This window comes from Pleurodeles waltl, chromosome 4_2, assembly GCF_031143425.1.
Source record: "Pleurodeles waltl isolate 20211129_DDA chromosome 4_2, aPleWal1.hap1.20221129, whole genome shotgun sequence".
NCBI lineage: Eukaryota > Metazoa > Chordata > Amphibia > Caudata > Salamandridae > Pleurodeles > Pleurodeles waltl.
This window is the reverse complement of record NC_090443.1, coordinates 890,832-915,811: the sequence shown is the minus strand read 5'-3', so window position 1 is coordinate 915,811 and position 24,980 is coordinate 890,832. Positions and strand designations below refer to the sequence as shown.

At 46.8% G+C, this 24,980-nt stretch overlaps 1 protein-coding gene across 2 annotated transcripts in view; it reads right to left on the bottom strand.

Moving 5' to 3' along the window:
- The window catches only part of LOC138292018 (NXPE family member 2-like), a 250,316-nt gene that overhangs the window by 85,446 nt on the left and 139,890 nt on the right, over positions 1-24,980 (bottom strand). For both annotated transcript variants that reach the window (XM_069230332.1, XM_069230331.1), the window contains exon 4: positions 8,295-8,356. In XM_069230332.1, the coding sequence (XP_069086433.1) occupies positions 8,295-8,356 (62 nt within the window). The remainder of the gene's footprint in view (positions 1-8,294; positions 8,357-24,980) is intronic.

The following is a 24,980-nucleotide window of genomic DNA, read 5'->3' as shown; positions in this document are numbered from 1 at the left end:
GTGAATTGCTACAATCACAGGGATGATGGCCTGATGGGCTCAGCAGACCACCATATCTGTGATTGCTTTTAAATAAAGCAATCTTTTTTTTTAAATGCAACCCGTTTACCTTAAAGGGAAACAGGATGCGTTTAAAAAAGAAAAATGAAAAGTTTTCTTTTCATTTTTTAAGAGTAGAGTCTTAAAATATGTTTTTGCATGCATTTACAAAGGGGAAGGGGTCCTTTGTAAATGGGTTACCACCTACTTGAAGTAAGTGGTAAAATATGAATTTCGGTCACAAAACATTCCTACATACCCCAGCGATTCAGTATTAGGAAGGGACGCCCTTGACACATCCCTTCCTAATACCGAATCGGTATGTATCCGCAATTCCAATTTGCGATTCGGTAACAAGTAACAGAATAGCAAAATAGGATTCATACATACCAAAATGCATTTCTGCGAACGCAAACGGCCAGTTGGGCCATTTGTAATCGCAAAAATGCATGATACATCAGGCCCTAAATTATGCTGCAGGGTTAACCAATTTATGTGGCAAGAAAATTCCAGTTATGCATTTACAATGCCAGTAGCTCTAATGCAAGCAAATGCGAGACATATTGCATTGCAAATGCTTGTTTTTGATTGACCCTCCCCTTACTTTCCATCGTCTGCATGCCTCATCTTTCTGAGATCAGCATACTCTAAGTCACTTACGTTTGACTTAATCAATATTATTGTATTTCTGCAAATGGCCCTCACCTCACTTCAAAGATCAACACCTCACCTTGGCATACAAAACAAACATCTCTTTGGAAAGTCATACCTTTGCAGCTTAAAAACATCTAATCTCCTCTATCTCATCTATTTGTCCCACAAACCACAAGCATGAACTCACTTACCCCTCACCCCCAACTAATGATCACTCCAAAATATTTATATTTTAATCTACTACAAAGAAACTGGAAGAAAGATATGCACTGATTTCCTTGAGAGCCCAAGACATACCCCAATAATCAACAATAACCAGTCACACTGCTTCCCAGCGTAAAAGTGTTCAAACCCCTTTTCAGGGTCAGTAAGTGCAATACAAATGTGTTTACAATACATTATAGTACAATTTTCCAAAACTATCCACTTTTGCTTTCTTGTGCGTAAGGTCTCTTGTTAGCTATTCATGTCTCTGGCTATGGCAATGTTACACTTTAGCATGGGGTTCATTTGAGGCTGGATTACATTAAGATTAAGTTAAGTACATCAGATTTTAGTAATTCATATCTGTTGCAATTACATTTTGCATTTGAAATGACTGGTGCAAACATTACTTGTTGCAAAAAGATACAAATTTATAGTAGGCACTGTGCAACACTGTAATTTATCCAGTGCCTAAACTCCTACAAAATTGTACCCCATGGCACAAGCTTTGGTCAACAACTTCTGGGGAAGAGCTCCCATAGGACAAGCACCCTTTCCCAAGTTTAACAAATGATATCCTGCAGGAAAAGAGATGACATGGTGGATGTCTTAGCTGCCTTCTCATTATTAAACAGGGCAGGCTTAATTTAAAATCCATAAATAAGTGTTGCAGCAAGAGCGTAGGGTTGTGAAAGGCATGGGTCCTAGGAATAATACTCCCTCTGCTGTGTCCTTTGACAGCCCTGCCACAGGGTACTTGTAAGAAGATGGCCTGGTGTGTGGTGGACACCTATAGTGTTGGCATCTTATACCAGGTCCAGGCAACCCTTTTTAGTGAATGAAGACAGTGTCTAGGAACACAAGAAGTATGGGGTGTTCATACATATATACATATGTATATACATACATATATAGACAGGACAGACTGGGAGCAAAGGTGCTACCCATCGATGTCCCATGTATCTGTAGATAGAAGGTTTTCTCCAAATCTAGTATAAATTCTGGAGGTGTCTGTGAGTCACCTCTCGACTCCTCCAGCTGTTTGCAGATGACCTCCAGGGTAGCTTCCTGGGGAATATTAGTGTAGAGAAATTCTACGTCCAGTGTGAATAGGAGTTCAGTAGTTTTATCGAAGGGCATGGCGTCTAGCAAATTCAAGACATCTCTCTTTCAAGTAAGTTAGAATTTGTTTGACCAGGTTGTAGAAAAAAATCACAAAATTGTGAAAGGGGTTTCAGGACGGAGCCAATCCTGGAGACGATGGGTCTACCAGGTGTTTTTTTTTTCTTTATGTACCTTTGGGAGAATGTAAAAATAAGGCACTTTAGGGTTAGTTTGCTGCTTCCTGCTTCTCCAGCCAGTCGTTTAGGGAGCCCCTAGAGACCAGAAAGGCAATTTCTTCCTGGATTTCTGATGTGGGATCCCTAGACAGGCGTTTGTAGTGCTTTGTGTTCCCCAGCAAAGGTAAGCATTCATCTGTGTAGATCTGCTGCAGTAGAATTACAGTTGCCCCGCCCTTATCTACTGGTTTAATCACAATTGTGGGATCTGACGTCAATCGTTTCCGAGCTACTAGTTCTTCCGAGCTCATATCCAAGCTCATATTGCGGAAGGTATTATTGGGTAATTCCTGTAGACCTCCAATCTTCTGGGATACAGATTTTTCAAAAGCTAGGACTTCCGGTGGCATTTGTCCCGTAGTGGGACAGAAAGTTGATTTTGGGCGAATCTTGCGGAAGAAGTTCGCCAGTTCAGTTCTAGTTTTGAACAGGTCTGTTTTAGGGGTTGGGACAAAGCCTAGTCCCTTGTTGAGAGCTCTTGACTCAATTGTGTCAATGGTTCTGTTGCTAAGATTTATAACAATGTTGTTTCACATTGATATTGCATGACTTTGTGTTTGCCGTGTCACATCCTTGTGTGCTGTAGTTTGCTGTGTTACACCTAGACGAAACTGTATAAGCAATATTGTTTTCTTTTGTTTTTGTTTTACTTAGGCCCTGTGGTTTAGCTTTCCACAGGTAGGCCCTCCTCTCTATTACTAACATCGGAGCTCCTCCTACTGAGGCAGCCTTTCTCTCTGCATCTGTAGTGCATGATATTTAGGGATCCTAGGCCCTGAAGAATGCCCCTAGACCTCCTTTGGCTCTTAGTAGTGGGCAGAAACATGTTGGCCATTAATTGATAGATAGGTGACCCTTTGAGCCAGTATTCTCAAATAGGTGTAACATCACTTGTTTTCAGCCTCACCAGCAGTCACCACAAATAAAGGTGTACTATTACACAGGTGACTGACTAGATGTTTTTATATGTCCTGTAGCACAACTTGATCCCACATCTATCTAGATAAATTTAATGTCTGCACTACCTCCCAGTTCTTTTAATGGTGAGGTTGAGTCCGTCCAGGTGGCACTGTCCTACCCGGATGGGGCTAGGTGGTCATATGATGAAGCAAGACACTATATAGTGTGTGAGACCACCTAGTCCGTAAAGAAAATTTCCCTTACCGCACAGCTGTATGCAGCATGCTAAACAAATCTCAAAATTTGAGATAAAAGGGTCCAGGGTAAATTCATTGCCAGTGGTTCCCATACAACACCCCATACTTCTTGTGTTTATGGTTTTGTTCTGAGGAGACAGTATGGGGTTTTGGTTTTTCTCCTCTCCCCGACTCTCTGTTTGTGTTAAGACAGTGTCTAGGAAGCCAGGGCTCTCTAGAGGTAGCTATCAATGAGCAGCCAAGACTTATCTAGGAGGAGTGCAAAGCAAACCACTTGCAATACCACAGCAGTCATACAGCAGATTATAACACCTGAAAGAACCACACAGAGGTGCCCCAGGGGAGGGCAAACGATATACTAAGATAGTGGAAATCAAAAACAAGTACTCCACCCAAGGATATGGAGTAGTTAGAGGGGAGTTGGGAGAATTCGGGACACCAAGAGGCGAGTACCTTAGTGACCTCCAGCGACCAGGAGAGCAGAGGTAAGCACCTGGGGCCAGATGCAGGAAAATTGCAAATTGCGACTTGCAATTTGTGAGTCCTTCCGACTCGCAAATTGCAAGTCGCAATTTGCAATGCAGAACGGTGTCTCAGACACCGTCTGAGACTCGCTATGGGGTCACAATGACCCACCTCATTAATATTAATGAGGTGGGTCGCAAATTGCGGCCCCATATCGAGTCTAGGCACTCGCAAACATGGAGGCCTGCTGTAGTCAGCAGATCTCCATGTTCGTGACTGCTTTTAAATAAAGCAGTTTTTTTTTTTTAAGTGTAGCCCTTTTTCCTTAAAGGAAAACGAGCTGCACTTAAACAAAAAAACCGAAACCTTTAGTTTCGGTATTTTTTCAGGGCAGGTAGTGGTCCTTTGGACCACTACCTACCCTGAAAAAATATTTGTGGGTCCATTCACAAAGTGGAAGGGATCCCATGGGGACCCCTTCCAATTTGCGAGTGGGTTACCATCCACTTCAAGTGGATGGGAATTGCGACTCCAAATGGAATTGCATTCCACTGCGACTCGCAAATAGGAAGGGAACACCCCTTCCTATTTGCGATTCGGAAATGCATTTTGCGAGTCGATCCCGACTCGCAAAATGCATTTCTGCATAGCAAAGAGGCTTTTGCGCCTCGCAAACGGCGATTTTCGCAGTTTGCGACGCGCAAATCCTTTGCTACATCTGGCCCCTGGTCTTCCTAAGTACTAACAACAGGACTTAGAAAATGGATTGTGCAAGAACAGGACCAGACCAGAGGAACCCAAAGGCGCACTCTGGAAGAAGAGGACCTTCAAAAAAAGGGGTCAGAGTCCAGTCCACGATGGAGTGTCCAGATGGGGCAGGAGCCCTGTGGTCGACGGGGGAAGGCAAAGATCATCTGTGGAGTCCAGGAGCATCAGAGAGGTCCTTGGAGCTGTGTAGATGATGTGTAGATTATGTCCCATGTCGGTAGCCGGGTCGCAGATGGTCAGTGGTTAGGAGAACCACCAACAAGCCTTAGCAAATGCAAGATGGGGCAAAAGAAGAGTTGCAAGGCTGAAGAGGACCAAAAAGGTCTAGGGGACTCGACACTTGGAGGGGAATCCGGGCTGATCCTCAGAAGTCAGAAGAGCCAGCAGAAGCAGAAGCAGTCGCAGCCCCAACAAGCAACTCACTGGCAGCAAGCACAGTAAGTTGCAATGAGGCTCAGTCAGCACACCTGGAGAGGAGTCCCATGTTGCTGGAGTAGCAGAGGAGAGGCTGTCCTTGCAAGGATGAAGTACTGGAGGCCAGGGTTACTCAGAGCCTGAAGATCCCTTGGAGCAGGAGACAACAAGTCTTGGTTGCTGCAAGAGTTGTGCCGCACAGGGGTACTGTCCTGCAAGGAGCGGCAAGGGCTCACTGTCTCCCAAACTGGACAGAGGGCAGAGAGGACCAAGGGGACCAGTCCAGACTACCACCTGTGTTGCAGGGTCCATGCTGTTCCAGAGGAGGGCAGATTGACAAATTCAGACGTCATTGCTGTATGGCCTGCAGATACAGGGGAGCGACTCCTTTACTCCAAGGGAGATTCCTTCTTGCTTTTTGGCGCAGCTGTAGTCTTGCTGACCCCAGAGGATGCACAGCCATGGAAATATTGCAGTTGCTAGAAGGAGCCAGGGAAACAATGTTGCAAGGTGAACTCGTCTCAGGAGTTGCAGTCTTGTCGGTTCCTGAAGTGTCCAGTTGCAGTTTCAGTGGCCAGGAGCAGAAGTAGACGATGCAGAGGAGTCCTGGTGGAGTCTTGGATGCCGAATCTGGGGACCCACCCGCAAGGGAGTCCCTAAATAGCTCTAAAAGGGGCTTTGGTCACTTGCACTGAGACCACCTATCAGAGGAGGACACTGACGTCACCTGCCTGACCTGGCAACTCTGATGCTCCCAGGGGCCTCTGCACATGTTGTTTTCAAGATGGCAGAATCGATTGGCTACCTGGAGTAGCTCTGAGCACCACCCCAGGGGTGATGATGAACAGGTGAGTGGGCACTCCCCTTTCCTTTGTCCATTTCCGTGCTAGAGCGGGGGCCGGGGGTCCCTGGACTGCTGCAAACTGGTTTATGCAAGGAGGGCACCAAACATGCCCTTTAAAGCAAACCGGTGGCTTGGGGAGGCTACCCCTCCCAAGCCTACTAACACTTATTTCCAAGGGAGAGGGTGTTGCCTCCCCTTCCCCACAGGAAAGCCTTTGTTCTGCCTTACCATGTCTGAACTGGTAAAGCAGCAGGAGGCCGAGAAACTTGTCTGAGGGGGTGCAGCAGCTTGGAAGACTGGTAACAGAAATATTGGGGGGTCCTCATAGAACCCCCAGAGTGCATGGAATCAGGCAACCAATACTGGCAACAGAATTGGGGAATGATTCTCACATGTTTGACACCAAACATGCCCAGGTTTGGAGTTACAATTAAGTAAGCTGGACTAAGTTAGTGACCTGTGGCCAGTACACAGGTAAAATGGCTTCACCGCACTTACGAAGTCTATTCCATTGGAACTGGAGTTTGTTGGGGCACCTCTGCTCATGCAATTACGATATTCCTACATGAGCCCAATTAATATTTTTCAGCTTACTTAGGACTTGTGGTCTGTCATAGTAAGTTTTATTTAATGATAGCAGTACCTTTTGATTACATTTGATAACTGCAGCCCATATATACATATATATATATATATATATATATATATATATATATATATATATATATATATATATATATATATATATATATATATAAATCCTTTATGGAATTATTGCCCAGTGTTTCCCAAATACACAAGTGTCTGAGGATGTCCTGCTAACTAATCGCTAGCTTGAATCTTTGTCAACTGCTGCGACAAGACAAATGAAAGCAGGGTCGGCTTTAGCGCTGGTGGCACTCAGTGCAACAATTTTTTGTGCCCCCCCACCCCATGGCCTCCTCCATTGATTACCTCACTACCACCTAGCAGAAGTGCCCCTCACCTACCATACACCCTCTCTTACATACATTTAATTTGTTTTACAGAACCGGTAAAGGCTGGTTTTAGTAATAATGTATATCGACCCAGCAAAATTAGAAATAGATCATGAAGGACAGGGAAAAAACAATGTCCTAACCTATTTTATGCAGTTTGCATGCAGCTCTTTGATGACAGGTCGTAACCGCCACTGTACTATATTAGGGTTGCATCTTATGAACTGCAGTAAAAAACTTTGTGACAAAAGCAGTAATCCACCCTGGTAGCCACATAAAACACAGATCTGTGATCTGCATGGTACATGTTCTTTGCAGAAGGCATATTTACACTCTACACTACTTTATGGCAAGTCAAAATTGCCACTAGACAAATCTCCGATCTCTCGAACATTAATCCCAAGTTATCTTGAAATTTTTATTGCTTTCTGAAAGCTGGACACAAGGAACTCTGCAGCAGGTGTTTTTTAGGGGCGAGTGCAAAGCGCTCCGTCCCTCTTCTAATCTCTCTTTAAGGGGGATTTTAACCACGCCCATGTTACGTCAGTTACTTTCATTGGTTCGTGGGCTTGCCTTTTAAAATCCGCTTGTTTTCATTCATGAAAGGCATGCATACGTCATGCCTTTTCTGGTGTTTAACCCTCCTCGAGAGCACCGACTACTGGAAAGATACGAGGCTCCATGTTTTCCTTATGGTTTCTGAACTACTTTTTTTCTTTACTTCGCAGCGCGATCGCACTGTGTTTTACACAGCAAGATCATGTTTGTTTTTTTTCTTCTTCATTTAATGTGTCAAGAGAAGTCCGGTTAGGAGTTTACAACTCTAATAGCTCTAACTCGACGTAATGCAAGACCCATTGCATTACAAATGTTTGTTTTGTAAGTTATTGCTAAACACAGCCAGCCCTCAGCCCTCAACCCCCCCTCCCAACCCCACCCCCACTTCATCACCCCCTCGCCAGGTCAGCACCCAGTCCGGTCACATCAGTCACACTGCCCTAAAGCCAGCCCTGAAGTAAAGTTCGGACCATTTTGTGGACAGATTGTGAATCAATCTGAGCACTTTATCCTTCCTCCTTTGTCCAGTGAATTGTTGCTGCTTCCACTTGTTTAAACATTGACTGCTTACAGACAGAAACCGGTTAAGATAAATTTGAATTTTCTTGAAATGGATTTTGGAGGAATCATTTATACATGTTTATATATATTTTGAAATTCATTTTCAAATGCCATTTTCTGACAGGAGAGAGACCGTAAAATGAATAATCTATCCCATTTGTCAATAGATGTTAGCACACAATATGCACAAAAAAAATAAGAGAAGACCGGTCTAAAGATCTTCATTGAAGATGAAGAACTTGTCATCATGAGCCCACAATCTGAAGATAACTGAAGGAATACAGGAGCCACAACTCTGGAAAGCAGAACTTACTGTTACAAGGCTGCACAGTGACAGACTCGAAGCTCTTCCCAATCTCAACTGCAATGTTGGACCTGTGGTGTGGAAACATGCAATAGACGATCATTAGTAGAAGCCAGGAGAATGAATAGCTGAGATCAGCAAATTGTATGTACACCAGGAACAGATTCCAAGCATATGGGCAACCCAAAACAGCTCGGTGGCAAACTACATAAACAAGATCAATGAAGCAATTTGCCAATTAGGGTGCTTGAACGCAAAACAATAAAACACTTAGACGATGCAAGAAATGGCTTAAGCGACCGAGGATCTCACAGTTTAAGATCAGCAGCCTTCATGGTAAAGTGCTAGTGCAGCCTATAAGATCACAACTTGTTTGAAATGATAAAAGGACTTAGGGCCAGATGTATTGTGGTATGCATTGTGGTATGTAACATGTCCACTTTGCGATTCGGTAACTTGTTACCGAATCGCAAATTGGGTTTGCGACTACATACTGATTCGGTATTAGGAAGGGGCGTGTCAAGGGCATACTTTCCTAATACCGAATTGCAGAGGTATGTATGATTGTTTTGGGACCGTGAATGCGGTCGCAAAACAATCACAGTTACCACCAATTTCAAATTGGTGGTAACCCATTTGCAAAGGGGAAGCGGTCCCCAAGGGACCCCTTCCCTTTTGTAAATGCATGCAAAAACGTTTTTTAAGAGCAGGCAGTGGTCCCATGGACCACAGCCTACTCTTAAAAAATGAAAAGAAAACTTTTCATTTTACATTTTTAAACGCATCCCGTTTTTTCTTTAAGGAAAACAGGCTGCATTTAAACCCCCCAAAAAACTATTGCTGTATTGAAAAGTAATCACAGACATGGTGGTCTGCTGAGCCCAGCAGGCCACCATCCCTGGGATTATAGCCATTCACAATGGCTCGCAAATTGCGACCTACCTCATAAATATTAATGAGGTAGGTCCATTTGCAAGCCCTTGCGAATCACAGTATGAAACTCCTGGAGTTGGCTCTTGGATTTGCATAGGCATGACAAAAAACAGCATGTGCTGATGTTTTCCTTGGAAAGCAAACAGCATATTGGCATGTATCAGTAGGGTCTGTTGACTTCCTGCCATCTACCCAGATGTAAAGGACCCTATTTCTAGAGAGCCATAGCAGAATTTCAAATACAGGCTTTTTGCCAGCTGTAGCATATTCAAGAAAGTCTCATTGTAGGAAGTATCCTTAATAGACAAGAAATCTTCTGATAATCTCCCCAAAGTAGGGTTGTGGAGGTAACTAGCTGAAATGTAATCCTAGTAAAGGAGTGTCAATTGATTTTTAGAGGATGTGGTTAGATCTTCCGGATCTGTCTAGAAGATACCAAGGCTCAGTCTTATGACCCATTGTTGAATATTTCTAAACCACGGAAAAGTAATATTCTTGTCTAAGGCTAGCAGTTCCTTCTCAGCATTTCTGTGGGGCATAAGCTCCTCTGCAGTCCAAAGCCTCATCCAGTATAAAGACAGTCTTAACCGGACAGTACAGCTCACCCTTTTGAGTGCTATACCGAAAAACACTGGAATAAGCAGGGTAGTCTTGGGAAGGTGCAGGAGAGAGCAAACAAATGTGTTCTCGCTCAGAGTCAATGACAGAGTATTTGCGTGCCCACAGATTTCAGTGCCACAGAAGGCTGCAGGTTGGGCCTTTAGATCATAACCTTCCATGGCGGGAAGTACAGCTCTTGTAAGTGATGCCAAGTGTTTTTTATAAATAGCTGCACTTGGTTCTGGAGCACAGCCCTCCACTTTTTATTGTGTGGGGACCAAAATACCCTAATGTCTCACATAATGCCCAAATATTCAAATCTGAAAACACGTTCCAATTTCCTCTTTTCTAAGCATATGGCACCACAAAAGGACTTGCGGGGCCTAATTACCATGTATTTTGTCTTTGAAGAGTTAATCTCCAGATGTTTGGATACATAAACATAAACATTCTTAATAATAGCTGCAGGCCCAAAGGAGACTGGGAAATTAAAGTGTCATCTGGGAATAAAAGAGCTGGAGCGCTGGTCCCACCCAGCTTGGGGGCATCTGTGTTGCCATTAAGTAAAGATCCTATAACATCATTTACGAAGAGGGAAAAGAGTGGGGGGGCTAATATGGACCCCTGTCTCACCCCCCTACGTGTCGGGATGTGGTTGGTCAGTTGCCCTTGCAGACCCCAGCAGACTTGGGCATAATTATCCTGGTGCAATCTCATTAGCAGAGTGATCAGTGAATCAAGAATGCCCAATTCTTTAATGAGGCACATAACAACCCCCTGGGTACCAAATCAAAAGCACTCCTAAGATCTACAAAGACTATGTATAAGTGGCCATCTCTCAGTTTAGTGCACTTCCAGGCAATTAAAATAAGCCTTAGGCCTTGGTCCCTGGTGCTAACTTTCCCTCTAAACCCTGCCTGATAGAGGGTCAAAACGTCTATGTCATTAATCCAGTTAGAAAGTTTACTTAATATTTGTCTCACACAGACCTTATGTAGAATGTCCAGGAGGCTTATTGGTCTGCAATTGCCTGGGTTTGTACAATCCCCCTTTGTATATATGTGCCTTTCCAAGTGACAGGAATCAGAGCCACTACTTTGGTCTTCAGTCCAGTAATGTTCCATGATAATGTGTTGAGAAGACCAAGAGAGTTGTTCTGCGATTGTCTTCCAGGAAAACGCTCTAAGTCAGGTTCCGACAACAGACTGTGGCACTTGTTCGCCAATGAAGATAAATCCTTGAGGGCAGTGCTTTATGCATTAGGAAAGACCAGGATGGGGAGAACAACTAGTGCTCCTCATCACTTGTCCTGTGGATCTTCAACCTTCAATGGTTTTTCTGAGGTGCTAATTGCAGAGTTCATGCACTGTCAATCTTGACCATCCAGATAAGCAAGCACTTCAAAAGAGTTCTTGGTGGGGATATTGTACAGCTGCTGACCAGGACCATCATATTCATGACCATAGGACTATTTAAGGATTGCATTGGCCTGTAAAAGTATCCTCAGGGAAAAGCATTAATTCTACTTGATGGTGAAGACATCTTGTTTAGGTGCTGTAGTAATAACTCAGTACTTACTGGGCTTTTGTGACCAATTCAGCACGCTAACAGCAAATCACTTCAAGAGAGATGTACCTCTGATCAGCAGGAACCAAGGGGGTGGGCATAGCCCAGCCTCGTCTGGGCTATGATGGCTTTGAATGTGACCGTCTTGACCCGGTCTTCACCCGGGAGCACACCCGGGTGGTTCCTGCACTGCGGGCTGCTGCCAGCACTTTTAGCACATTTGCTGAGTCCCACCCCTCCAGGCACACAGTGTGCTGGGAGACCGAATTTTGCCCCAGTCAAATAGCCAGCAGCAATGTAGGCGGTGTATCAGGCAGGGAATCCGCCTTTTGGAACCCGCACTGTGGGCTGCCACTGGCCTTTTTGCGCATGTGCTTTGTCCGGCGCCTACAGGTACATGGTGTGCTGGGGGACTGAGTCTCACCCTAGCAGAATCGCCAGCAGCAATGTAGGTGGTGTAGCATGCAGGGAATCCACCGGTTGGAACCGCACTGCAGACTACTGCCTGAGCTTTTAGCACCTGTGCTGAGTCCCACCTCTCCAGGCACACAGTGTGCTGGGGGATCAAGGCATTGTCATTGTGCTGAGTTCCCAATTATTCCATGAAAACCTGATTTGGGAGCTTAATGCAAGTACAGTATATCTGCAATGAAGTTACTACTGTACTGTAGAAGACCCGTATTGTACCCCAATGCAGAGGTATATTGTTTACACAATAGAGTAACATTTTCTAGATAATGCTCATACGCCGCCGTGGCTCAGGCACACTCAATCAATTAATCAATCAATCAGCATTTTTAAAGGGTGACTTATCACCCGGGGGTCTCAATGCGCTAGCTGGGGGTTGTGGGTCAGTCGAAGAGCCAGGTCTTGAGGTACTTCCTGAACTGAGCCAGCGAGGGGGACTGCCTGAGGTGGAGTGGCATTGTATTCCAGGTCTGTGCGGCAAGGTAGGAGAAGGATCTTACTCCAGCCATATTCTTCCGGATCCTGTGAATGGTAGCGAGGACCAGTTGAGCAAAGCGGAGTTGCCTGGAGGGTGTGTTGATGGTGAGGTTGTGATTCAGGTAGGCAGGCCAGATGTTGTGAAGGGTGTGTTTCAGGAGCTTGAAAGTGATGCGTTTGTTGACAGGGAGCCAGGGTAGGTCTCTCAGGTGGGCAGAGATGTGGCTGTAGCGAGGGATGTCCAGGATCAGTCTGGTTGCGGAGTTCTGTATTCTCTGAAGTCTAGTATGGAGTTTCTTGTTGATTCCGTCACAGAGTGTGTTGCCGTAGTTGTGTTTCCTGCTGACGAGTGCCTACCTGACTGTCCTTCTGTGTCGATGGGTATCCACTTGAAGATTTTCGAGAGTAGGCGGAGAGTGTGGAAGCATGAGGATGAGACAGCATTGACTTGGTGGGTCATGGACAGTGACAATTCGAGGATGATGCGGAGGTTGCGTGCGTGGTCGGTAGGAGAAGGGGCAGTTCAGAGAACACTTGGCCACCAGGAGTCATCCCATGAAGTAGTAGTGGGGCCCAGTGTGAGAATCTCCATCTTGTCTGAGTTGAGCTTGAGGCAGCTATCTCTCATCCAGTCGGTGACTGCCTTCATTCCATTGTGAAAGGTCTCTCTGGCTGTTGATGGTTTATCGGTGAGGGAGAGAATGAGCTGTGTGTCGTCAGCGTATGGTACAATGTTGAGCCCGTGGTGTTTGACGATCCCAGCAAGCGGGGTCATGTAGAAGCTGAAGAGGGTGGGGCTAAGGTAGGAGCCCTGGGGAACTCCTCATCTGGTTTCTGTCAACTTCAAGCTGAAAGGTGGGAGCCTGACTTTCTGGGTTTGGCCGGTGAGAAAGGACCAGATCCACTCCAGGGCATTGCTGCGGATGTCGACGTTGTGTAGTTTGGTGCACAAGATGGAATGGGAGATGGTGTTGAAGGCAGAAGAGACATCGATGAAGCTGAAGGCTGCAGTTTCACTGCGCTCCAGTACAGTGCAGATGTCATCCGTGCTTGCTAGGAGTGTGGTTTTGGTGCTGTGGTTGATCACAATGAAAATCGGTGAGCTGTGTGTTGATTGATTTTTCAATGCACTTGGCTTGAAAATGGAGCCCTGAGATTGGTCTGTAGTTTTTCAGTTCCACTGGGTCTGCAGAGGGCTTCTTCAGTAGCATGTTTATCTTTGCGTGTTTCCAAGCATCTGGGAAGATGGCAGTCTTAATGGAGCCGCTAATGGTGCAGAATAGTTCAGGTGCAATTGTGGTGCCGGCTCGATTAAAGATGTTGTGGTGGCATGGGTCCGAGGATGCCCCAAAGTGGATGGTATTCATGAGCTTCAAAGTGTCTTCCGGGGCGAGGAGGGTCCAGTGGTTCCCGATCGTTTGGTGGCTGGAGTCAGTGGTGGTGCTAGTGGGTGGGGGGGGAACCTTTGCTTGCAAATCCCTCATAGATGTCATGTATTTTTCGGCGGAAGAAGGTGGCAAGTTGCCGGGGTCTTGGGAGGGCAGGATGTCGGTGGTATCCATGCCAGGTTTCGTAAATTGCTTGACTATGATGAAAAGTTCCTTGCTGTTGTGTGCACTGGTGTTGATTCACTCCTGAATGGCCAATTTTCTAGCTGCTCATATGTGCTGGTGGTGTGATGTGATAGCGTCTTTGAAGGGTTTGTGGTCTGTTTGGCTTTTACTGCTTCTCTCCTTTCTCTCAAGTCGTCTGCATGCGTTTTTGGATTCTTGGGGGAGAACCAGCTGGGTCTCCTGTGGTGTTGATTGCAAGCGGATTTCCTTAGGAGTCTAGGGTGTTGGTGCAGTCAGTGATTCATTGGTGTGGCTTCTGTGGTGTCTGGTGGTGGGGAGAGGTGGAGAGCGGTGGTAAGCTGAGCTTCAGTGACCTTGATCTAGTTTCTGTAAGGGGGCAGTGGGCGTGGTGCCGTTCGTCTGTCACGGTGAAGACAAAGTGGACGCAGTGGAGATCGGTCCAGTGGAGTTTGGAGGCTTGTGAGAAGGCGATGAGGCTTCCAGTGGAGAAGACGGGGTCTAGGATGTGTCCTGCTCAGTGCATAGGGAGGTTCATTGAGGTGAGGACATGTGCAGGAAAGTACCCTCTTTCTTGGCATGGTTACCCCCATTTTCTGTCTGTTTTGTGTGTTTGACTGTGTTCACTGGCATAGTGCTAACCAGGACCCCAGTGATTGTGCTCTCTCCCTTTTAACTTGGTAACTTGCACCATTTTCACCCTATATTTGGCATACTGGTGCCCCTATGTAAATCCCTAGTACATGATACACAGGCACCCAGGGCATTGGGGTTCCAGGGGATCCCCATGGTCTGCAGCATATATTATGCCACACATGGGGAGCCCATGCAAAGTGTACTGCAGGCCTGTCATTGTAGCCTGCATGAAAGGGTGCATGCACCCTTTTTCACCATAGGTCACTGAACCAGGTTACTATAAGTCACCCCTATGGCAGGCCCGCCTAGTGCAGAGGGAAGAGTGCAAGTACCTGTGTGCATTGGCACCCCTGCACTAGCAAAGGTGGCCCCACAAACTCCAGTGCCATTTTCATGGACTTTGTGAGTGCGGGGATGCCATTTTATGCGTGTACTGGGTATAGGTCACTACCTATGTTCTGCTACATAATGGTAACTCCGAACCTAGGCATGTTTGGTATCAAACATGTCAGAATCATATCCCAATACTGTTGCCAGTATTGGAAGTATGATTCCATGCACTCTGGGGATTCCTTGAAGGACCCCCAGCATTGCACCTACCAGCCTTCTGGGGCTTTCTGGGCAGCCAAAGCTAACAGGTTTCTGCCCTCCTGCTGCTTGAACAGCTCCAGGGAGGCGGATCAATGTATTTCCTTTGGTAGAAGGGGGTAACCCCCTCTCCCTTTGGAAATAGATGTTACATGGCTTGGGAGGGGTAGCCTTCCCAAGTCACTGGTATGCTTTGAAGGGCGCATTTGGTGCCCTCCATGCATAAACCAGTGTACACCAGTTCAGGGACCTCCAGTCCCTGCATTGGCACAAAACTGGGTAATGGAAAGGGCAGTGACCACTCCCCTGTCCATCACCACCCCAGGTGTGGTGCCCAGAGTTCCTCCAGAGGGCCCCTGGGTTCTGCTATTTTGAATCCAAGGTTGGCAAGAACTTCTGGGAGCATCATAGTGGGCAGGCAGGTGACCTCAGCGCCCCCTCCTGATAGGTGGTCTTCTGGCTAGGTGACCAATCCCCCGTTCATGGCTATCTAGGGTCTCTCTTGGGTGGGTCCTCGGATTCGGCTTGCAAGATTCCAACAGGAGTCCTCTGCAACCTTAGTTTGACTTCTAGCCACTGGAACCGTGACTGGATCCCCAGGAACCGACAATCTCCATTCACAAGGAAGACTCTTCTTGCAACATTATTTCCACAGCTCCTTCCAGCTTCTGCAACATTTCCCCGGCTGTGCATCCTCTGAAGGCGACAAGCCTTCAGTTTGCCTGAAAAGGAAGAAGGAATCTCCCTTGGAGTGAAGAAGTCACTCCCCTGCATTCGCAGGCACTCACTGCAATGACGACCGGCTGCGTGGATCTCCTCTGATCCTGAGCTGCGTGGATCCTGCATCACAGGTGGTAGTCTGGAGTAGTGCTGTTTTTCCTCTCTGCCAGCTGTCCAACTTTGGTGTAGGTAAGCCCTTGCCTTTCCAAGCAAGACAGTACCCCCTTGCACAGCGTCTCTTGCAGCTGCTAAGGCTTATTTGCATCTCCTCCAAGATATCTTCAGGCTACGTGTAGCTCCAGCCGCCCGCACTCCTTTCTGCGATGCACTGCCCTCTGCGTGGTTCCCCTCGGCATGGGTACCTTCTCCAGTTGTGCTGCGTGGGCTCTTCTGTGACTACTGTGTCCCCATCCTGTGGGACTCCTGTGGGTGCTGCCTCTGTTCATGTGGGTTCTCTGTGTCACTGAGGGTCCCCTCTGGCTTCCCCTCCTGGGTTGAGTCCTCCTGGGCCTTGTTGGTCCTCGGCAGCTCTATTTTCCGCCAACTGCGACATCTGCCTTTGCCAAGGCTTGTTGCTACAATTCCTGCACCAGCACCCGACTGCAATTCTTCTTCCAGCATGAAACATCGTCTGTATCCCTCAGGAACTCTTCAGCGACTCCAGGGCTGCAGTGCTGACCTTCACATCACCGTCAACCAACTCCTGCATCCACAGCTGGGTGGGTAGTAGCTCCTACTCCTCTTGGATTCTTCTGTGATTACTGGGCTTCAGGAATCCACCGCTGGTTTCTTGCAGTCTTGCCTGGATGTTGCATTTTCTTCTTTTCCTTCCTTTTGGGTGGTTTGGGTAAAATCAAGTCATTTACTCCTTTCCTTCTGGTCGCTATGGGGCACTGTGGTACTTACATTTGGGGTTTCCTAGTACCCCCAGTTCCCCTCTTCATGTTTCACTTACCTAGGTGGGGGTCCTGTGTTCGCATTCAATTTTTTTAGTATATGGTTTGGGCTCCCCCTAGGGTCACTATTGCCTAACTGCATTTGCACTGTTTTCTATCAATTCCTATGCCTAATGCTGATAACTAGTGCATATATTTAGTGTGTTACTTACCTCCTACTGGAGGGTTGCCGAACTAGTACTTTTTGGTATTGTGGCACTAAAATAAAGTACCTTTATTTTTGTAACACTCAGTGTTTTTCTTCATGTGTGTAAGTGCTGTCTGACTACTGCGGTATTCCATGAGCTTTGTCTCATAGATAAGCCTTGGCTTCTCATCCACAGCTACTTCTAGAGAGCCTGGCTTCTAGACACTGCCTACACTTCACTAATAGGGGATACCTGGACCTGGTATAAGGTGAAAGTACCTTGGGGGGGGCAGTTTAGTGTGCGTGGACAGGTGTAGGTGCAGAGACAGCAGAAGAACGGGCCATGAGTGTCCTTGGGCGAGGCGCAATGGCAGGCAGTGGAGCTTTTGGAGTTGAGGGCGTGCATGGTGCTTGCGTCATACTGATGGATGGTGCAGGGACCAGGGTCCGTGGCGCTGGGCACAGCACAGGCACGGACGGGCACAGATGGGCTGGACTTTGGTGCGCCAAAGGCACATCGGCCACCATTAAGAAGGGGAGGGAGGTGGGAGGGGTCGCTCAGATGGGATGAGGGAGGAGGGGTAACACAGCTCTGGGAAGGGGGTTGTCCGCAGGATCAGCAGCAGCAGGGGAGCGAGGGGATCACCGAAAGAAGCGAAAAAGAGCAAAAATTAGGGGAAAAGGGTAAAAGAGCACAAAAAGAGAAAAAAAAGGAAAAAGAAAGGCAAAAAGAGCAAAAACGGCAGAAGGTAGCAGAAAGAGAGACAGAATACCACCACTGGCCATCAAGGATGAGTAGCAGGTGGGTGCCTGCAGGTAGAGGAGGGCCTCCAAACCCTAGAGCCAGCCAAGTTCAGAAGACGCCTGGCAGCAGCAGCAACAGGTGGTGCTCTGTGGGGGGAGCGAGGTTCATGCTGACCAGAGCTTAGTGAAGTTTCCTCTTCACTGAGCAGCAGCCACCATTAAGAAAGGGAGAGAGGTGGGAGGGGTAGCTCAGCTGGGAGGAGGGAGGGTGGGAAACACGGTGCTTGGAGGGTGTGAAGGTGCAGGGACGACAGGGAGCGCTGAAGGAGGTGAAAAATGGGAAAGGCAAGGAAAAAGGAAGAAAGTGGAAGAGGCACAAAAAGAGACAAGTAAGGAAAAAGAAAGGCAGAAAGAGCAAAAAAGGCAGAAAGGCAGCATGGAGAGAGACAGAAGGCCACCACTGGCCACCAGGAATAAGGCGGTGGCGGGTGCCTGCAGGTAGAGGAGGGCCTCAAACACCCAAAGCCAGGCATGCTCAGAGGGCGCCCGGCAGCAGCAGCAATAGGTGGTGCTACGCAGGAGGAGCAAAGTTCACGCTGACAAGAGGTCAGTGAAGGCACACTAAATTTCAGCAGAGGCGGACATGAGGTACATATAGGTATTTCCTGAGCATTTGTATGCCAAGAGTATAGCGCTTCTAAAATTATTGTTCTGAGACACAGAAAATATATATTAACATGATCTGGTGCAACACTTACAAATGTATGTTATCCATGGTGGTACATGAACATAAACACAGCACAGAGGTCCTCAGATAGAAGCTGGCATGCTTGTGGAGCCGAACTATATGTACAGTATAGGAAATGGCAGCCTCAACTCATAGGCACGTGTATTACAACAGAGGATGGGTGGCCTGCAGCAGACAATTGGAATTGTTGGCTGGTCAGTTCATTAAATCGAATACATAGATATGCATTAAAGGTCCAGGAGTGTGGAGCAAACCAGGTTTACTGACTGGACACTGTAAATGAGCTTCATTTGAATTAATTGTAAATGGTGATTTTCCTAGCATTAGCACAGAAGAAACATAGGATTTTGTTAAAATCCAGGAGGCACACATTATATGCAAATATCTTTATTGATGTCAAAGCCAGCGCCAAAAGAGAAGATGGCAACATTACTGCATCATGATACATAGGACTGCAGCTCACTCATGGCAGCCTCATTGCTAATGCCTAACCTCATATTTAAAGCTCCCTCTCGCTTCTCCTCTGTGGGCTTCTTCCTCCCAAAGTGTGTTTCTTTCTTGCAGTTCTCATCTTCGTGCCAAAAACATATGCCACCTCTTAATGTCAACTTCTTTCTTACTCACACGTGTTGTAACATTGTAATATCGTGTCACCCACGTGCCTCTGTGTCACCTTTTCTCCATTAAGTATCGTTGTACTGCCCGGGCACAGTCATGTTGCTCGCTATTGGTGGGCCACGGTATCCTTGCTCGTCAACAGCAAGTCTGTTTCCTATGCTCCATGTCTTGACTTAACTCTCCAATTGAAGGGCATCCATACATCAACAGCTGGCCATCCTTCTCACCAATAATTGGCGTTCTCGTTCTTCAAAGACCTGCTATACAGCTCTGTACAAGCACTTTACTTCGTAGTGTTTTGATAGCTTTTCTACAGAAACACCTGTGCCAACTCTGTGTTCATGGTGACCAATATAGGTTCATGAGAGTTATTTCAGGCTTTGCCTTGAGTTTAAAATTGTGATAAGGCTATGTTTTAAAATTTCTAAAAACACACAACACTGTGAGTATTTGTCATAATGTATTGCTCCATCAGCTACACTTTGGGCACAGAAGTGACCGTTTCAGTTAATGCATCCATTACTTACCGGTAATAGCATTACTCCTAGTCCTACTCCCTCGCCTTCCTTTCCCAACCAATGAGGCTCTTTGCCTCCCCTAGACCCCTCGCTTCCCTTTCAAAAAGGCCCCCACCGCCCCCACCACCTCCTGTACAGAAACAAGCCCAAAACAGCAACTCAGGCGTCCAATACCGGGAGGGCACGGAAAGGAAGGCGAGGGAGTAAAACTTTGGAGTAATGCCATTACCGGTAAGTAATGGATGCATTACCTCCCGTCCCTCCCTCGCCTTCCTTTCCCAACCAATGAGATGTAGCATGAGAAACACAGGAGACGGACACTGAGTTGCAAAAATTTTAACCACAACACATCAGGGCACCAGAAAAGTACCCCCTTATTGCATCATAGAGGACAACAGACGGTGACCCAATACCGACTCCAAACACCCCAAGTCTGCAAGTCTGTAATGACGAACAAAAGTGGAAGGAGAGGCCCAAGTAGCCGCCCTGCAAATTTCCACCACAGACGCACCCTGTAACTCAGCTACCATAGCAGCCATACCCCAGGTAGAACGTCCCTGGATCCCCGGAAGAGCCACAACCCCTTTCAAAGAATAAGGCATCAAAATCACAGAGCGGAACTAACGACTTAAGGAAGCAGTGGATGGTTTCTTCCCATTCCGAGCCGGACCAAAATTACCAAACAATGAATCCCCTTTACGGAAAGGAGCAACCACCCACGTGTATTCCAACAATGCCCTACGCACATCTAAAGAATGCAACTGAACCTACTCAGCCGTGGAAGGGTCGGGACAAAAAGCAGGCAGAATAACCTCCTGCTGAGCCAGGAAAGCGGAATTCACTTTGGGAACAAATGAGGGAACAGGCAAAATAACAACCCGGTCAGGAAAAATCTTACAACAAGGAAAAGAGCAGGCCAAAGCCCCCAACTCCCCCAAACAGCAGGCCGAAGTGATGGCCACCAGAAAAAAGGTTTTCAATGTAAGATGACGCAAATCACAGGAATGACCCTCATCAGAAAGATTACGCCACAGACCCCAAAAAGCCTGAATAGCCACCCACTGCACCCGCAGAGAAGCCACAGACAAACCCAACTGAGCCCCATCTTGCAAAAACTGCAAAAACTGCATCACCCCAAACAGAGACGCCTCCGTAGGATCCACCAGGTGACGTAAACACCAGGCAAAAAATACTTTTCACTGCCGACCATTAGACAGTAATGTGGATCGAAGCTGGGAAGCCAGCTAAGTCGAAGTCAAAGGGACCGGAACCCTCAAGCCCATCAACCCCCTCCGTTCAACCTCCAAGCCGTCAAGTGCAACCACCGCAACAACCCCAGAGGGAGGCAAGGAAACGCCAGAGAAGAGGGACAGAGATGGAGAGCCCACATGTGACCGGAGGCCATCAATCGAAGCAACAGAAACCAATTCGCCCGTGGCCAGTGCAGAGCGATCAAGAGAACCCTTGCCCTCCGAAGACGCACCCTCACCAAAAAAGCACAGAGCAACTGGAAAGGCGGGAATGCATAAAGAAGACCCTGCGGCCAAGGACACGACATCCCGTCCACCGCCCAAGCCAAAGGGCAATGAAACCGGGAGCAAAATCACCTCATCTTCGCATTCTCTTGGGAGGCAAACAAATCCAACACAGGCAGACCCCACATGCGAACCACACGATGGAACAGAGACAATCGGAGGGTAAAAATCTGGGAGGAAGGAATGACTCACCTCAACAGATCCGCTCGAACTTTGACCACCTCTTGAATGTACGTGGGCCAAAGAGACAGAAACCACTCCTGAGCCCAAACGAAAAATGTCCCTTGCAATCTAAAACAGAGACCGAGACCTGGTTCCACCCTTCCTGTTCACATAAGATTTGGCAACCAAGTTGTCCGTCCGGAGAAGAACATCCAAGCCCTTCAGGGACCCCTGAAAATGGACCAGAGCCAGAAGAACCGCCTTCAATTTCCTCCAATTCGAGGATCAGCCCGACTCCTGAAGAGACCAAAACCCCTGGACCTGTTCCAACCCCAGCCACGCGCCCCATCCGGAGAGACTGGCATTGGTCGTCACTACAACAGGCCGGGAAGGAGCCAAAGGCACCCCCAGTCGAAGATGAGCAGGCACCAGCCACCAACCCAACTCCCTGCGAACGAATCCCAACACAGCAATCCTTGACCGAAGAGAGCCTGGAGCTGGAGACCAATGGGCGAGAAACCAGTTCATTAGGCAAAGAAGATGAAACCACTCCCAAGGCACCAGAAAAATTACTGAAGCCAAATGACCCTGCAGAAGCAACCACTGAAGAACCCTGGGAGCACTCTGCGACAAGGCCGACAACACCTGTGACTGGAGGTGATGACGCAGAAATGAAGGTTTTACATTTATTAGTGCATAAACGTAGTGCTGAAATAATCGAGTGTGACTTTAATCGAACTAATAAAGATTGTACGGGGACAAAATGTGCCCTCAGAGTAGTTTGCCAACATTTATAAGCGTGCTTTATATAACGTGATGTATTAGAATTGTACTAATCTGACATAACCGTAAACGTGTGCCATGATTTGCTTGTTTGAAATGTTTTAACTTAGCATAACTTTAGTGGAGGCTTCGGCCTAGTTGCCTTGTCTCACGGTTTAGATGCTCGTATTTTTCTAATGTGCTAATTAAACGTGTATTCTTGCTTGAAGCTGTATTTTTCCAGTGAGATCGGTTCACATGCTTATCTTAAGGTTTCGTGCCAGCCTGGCATCTTCTTCTTTGCTCCAAGGTCAATCTGCAGGTGCGGACAATGGAAGCTCTGAAAGTGAGTTAATTGGTAAAATATGTTGCAACTTACGTACCCGACTCCAAGGATAATGTATGCCTAGGTAGAAGCTTGTAAACTGTTGTTTTTGATTGGACAATTTGAAGCCAACCTATGAACCCTCCAATGGAAGACCCTACTGGATTTGAAATGTTGTTATTTAAACCAGGTGCACAAGAAGAAAGCAGCCATAGCCATAGCCATTTTTGCAGCCATTACAGCCGTAATTTTTTCGGACATTACAGATGCCAATTGATGTTCGACGCCATTTTGAATGAGACTTTGATGCTTTCTCTAATCGAGAGAAAGAGACTTTAATTAATTTTCACCCTAGAGACTTTAACTTTGATTCGTCCCTTTGCATGAAGTAGTAGTTTTATCTTGCCGCTGTGAGGCAAATTGCCCCGTCCACCCTACCCCTTTGCCCCGTCCCATGCTGATCGAATCCGGTACCTGTGAGACGAAGACTACCTTGAATGCTGATTGGATTTGGTAAATATGAAAGGAAAATGTACAATTGCATTGTGTTTTCTTTTTAGGTAACCAACTGCTGAATTTTGATAAGAGCCCTAGTTAGGAGTTTTTCCAAATTAATGTTGCCAAATTGTTCTGCATGAAGTCCCACATGCTGATGCTAATTTGAGGTTAGATGAGGATTCATTGTTGCACGATGCAATTTGAGACCTTGTTATGCTGACTAATGTATGCAATTAGCCCATTACAGATTGTTGTTTTAGTAGTTTGCGTTGCTATTATCGAAGGCATTGTTATTCAAATGCTGCATAGATTGCATCTTTTCCGCCGATATGGACAGCTATTAATGTTCATTTACATATATCATTTGGTGTTAAGACACATTTATATTGTGCTAGCTTTGTTAATATAGGGAAATAAAATTCACTAAATTTGCATAAACTGGTGTGGTTATTCATGGCCGAAAGGTCATGTTCGCCGAAATGTTTTTCTGGATTAATTGTGAAGTGTTATGTTGATCAGGGCATTGCTTATGTTCGTTATTGATTATAGATTGATTAAATTGATTACTCTCGGGTGAAGTGAGCCCCACTTGGTCAAAAGATTCATCGACCCCAAGAGCGTTCAGATACAGGTAAATTATTAGTACGGAACGCTCTATCAGTAGATGGTAGCAGAGGACGGTTTCGCCCTTTGGGACCCCACTCGAGAGGTATATGGTGTTGAATTGACGGTTTCGCCCTTTGGGACCCCACTCGGGAGGTATATGGTGTTGAATTGACGGTTTCGCCCTTTGGGACCCCGCTCGAGAGGTAACGGTGTTGAATTAGATTTTTCTTGGGTAAAACAGATTGAGAGAATGATGATGCCCTAAGTCCCCCGCGACTTTCCCGGGATCTCGGAGCTTGCGAATGGAAAGAATGGAGGTGTGAAATCGGCGTTGGCGGTACTAGTGACGGTATGAGTGAAGTCAGGGTTTTGCGCTTGCACAGCTTGTTGCCGCAGATTGTTTGAAAAGGTTGCGAGGATTTTAGAGAATAGCGGAGGTGCGACTCCGAGTGTGAGAGTAGGGAAGTCGTCGAACTTCATGTGCATGTGGCGCTTTGTGCAGAAAAATGTCCACGTGGTTGTTGTTGTTGAGACGGGCCCTGCGAGGTCAAGAGACTCCGGAGTATGTTGAAAAGTGTATGAGACACTTGTTTTATGTTGTGGTCTGGTCGGTTTAATAGGTTGACCGGGCGTGGTCAACGAGTCGGTACGTGTGTTAAGGGAGTGAAAGAAAACTTCGACTTCGGGCTTTGACAAATTCTAAGTGCACTAGAATAGATCATTGACAAGTTGAGAGCAGAGTCTGCGGGTCAGGATTTGCTTGCGAAAGTGGGGACCGAGAAAGATGGAATAACTGCTGAGGCTAGTGAAAAATCCCTAAGGTCCTGAAGCGATTGTGTTACCCTTCCTGTAGTAAACCGACAGATCTGTTTTATTATTATTTGGTTGCTCGCGATATATGCCAGAAGTTGTTACGAGAGGAGTTGAGTGAAGGAGGACGAGCCGCGAGGCTTTGTCAGCCGCAGTGTGTGTGAGTGTGACGTCACTAGGAGCCGCGCTGGGATAGGTTGGTTGGAGAGAAGAGTCGCGCACGGATTGGACGCAGTCCGTGGGGCTCGATTGGAAGGGGAAAGGCAAGCGAAGAGTATTCCGGGAATTAAAGTCACTTATTGATTACAAATTTTTGTGAAATAAAAGACGAGAAAATGAAATTTTTGAAAGCATTAAAGAGTGCGATGAAGGGGGAGTCTTACATTAAAGCGAGCGTAGGAGAGGAGACGCCACCCGAAGGTACACCAGCTTACATTGTAATGGAAGAAAGGGGGGTAGCTCCGTGCCTTTGGCTAAGGCAATGGCACAGGCTGACAGAGAAACATGGGAGCGTAGCGTTCCCGATCCATGGGACATTCAACATAAGGATCCTAGAGAATTTGAGATTCGCGATGTACGACATGAAGGTACCTCCAAGGCCAGCACAGTTTGAGGCTCTAGCGATTTGGGAACTAATGGCTAGACAGCAACAGCAAAAGAAGTTCGAGACCAGGATAAGAAAAGTAGAAAAGACGCTAGCGGACGCTAGGTGGGATAATGCACAGAA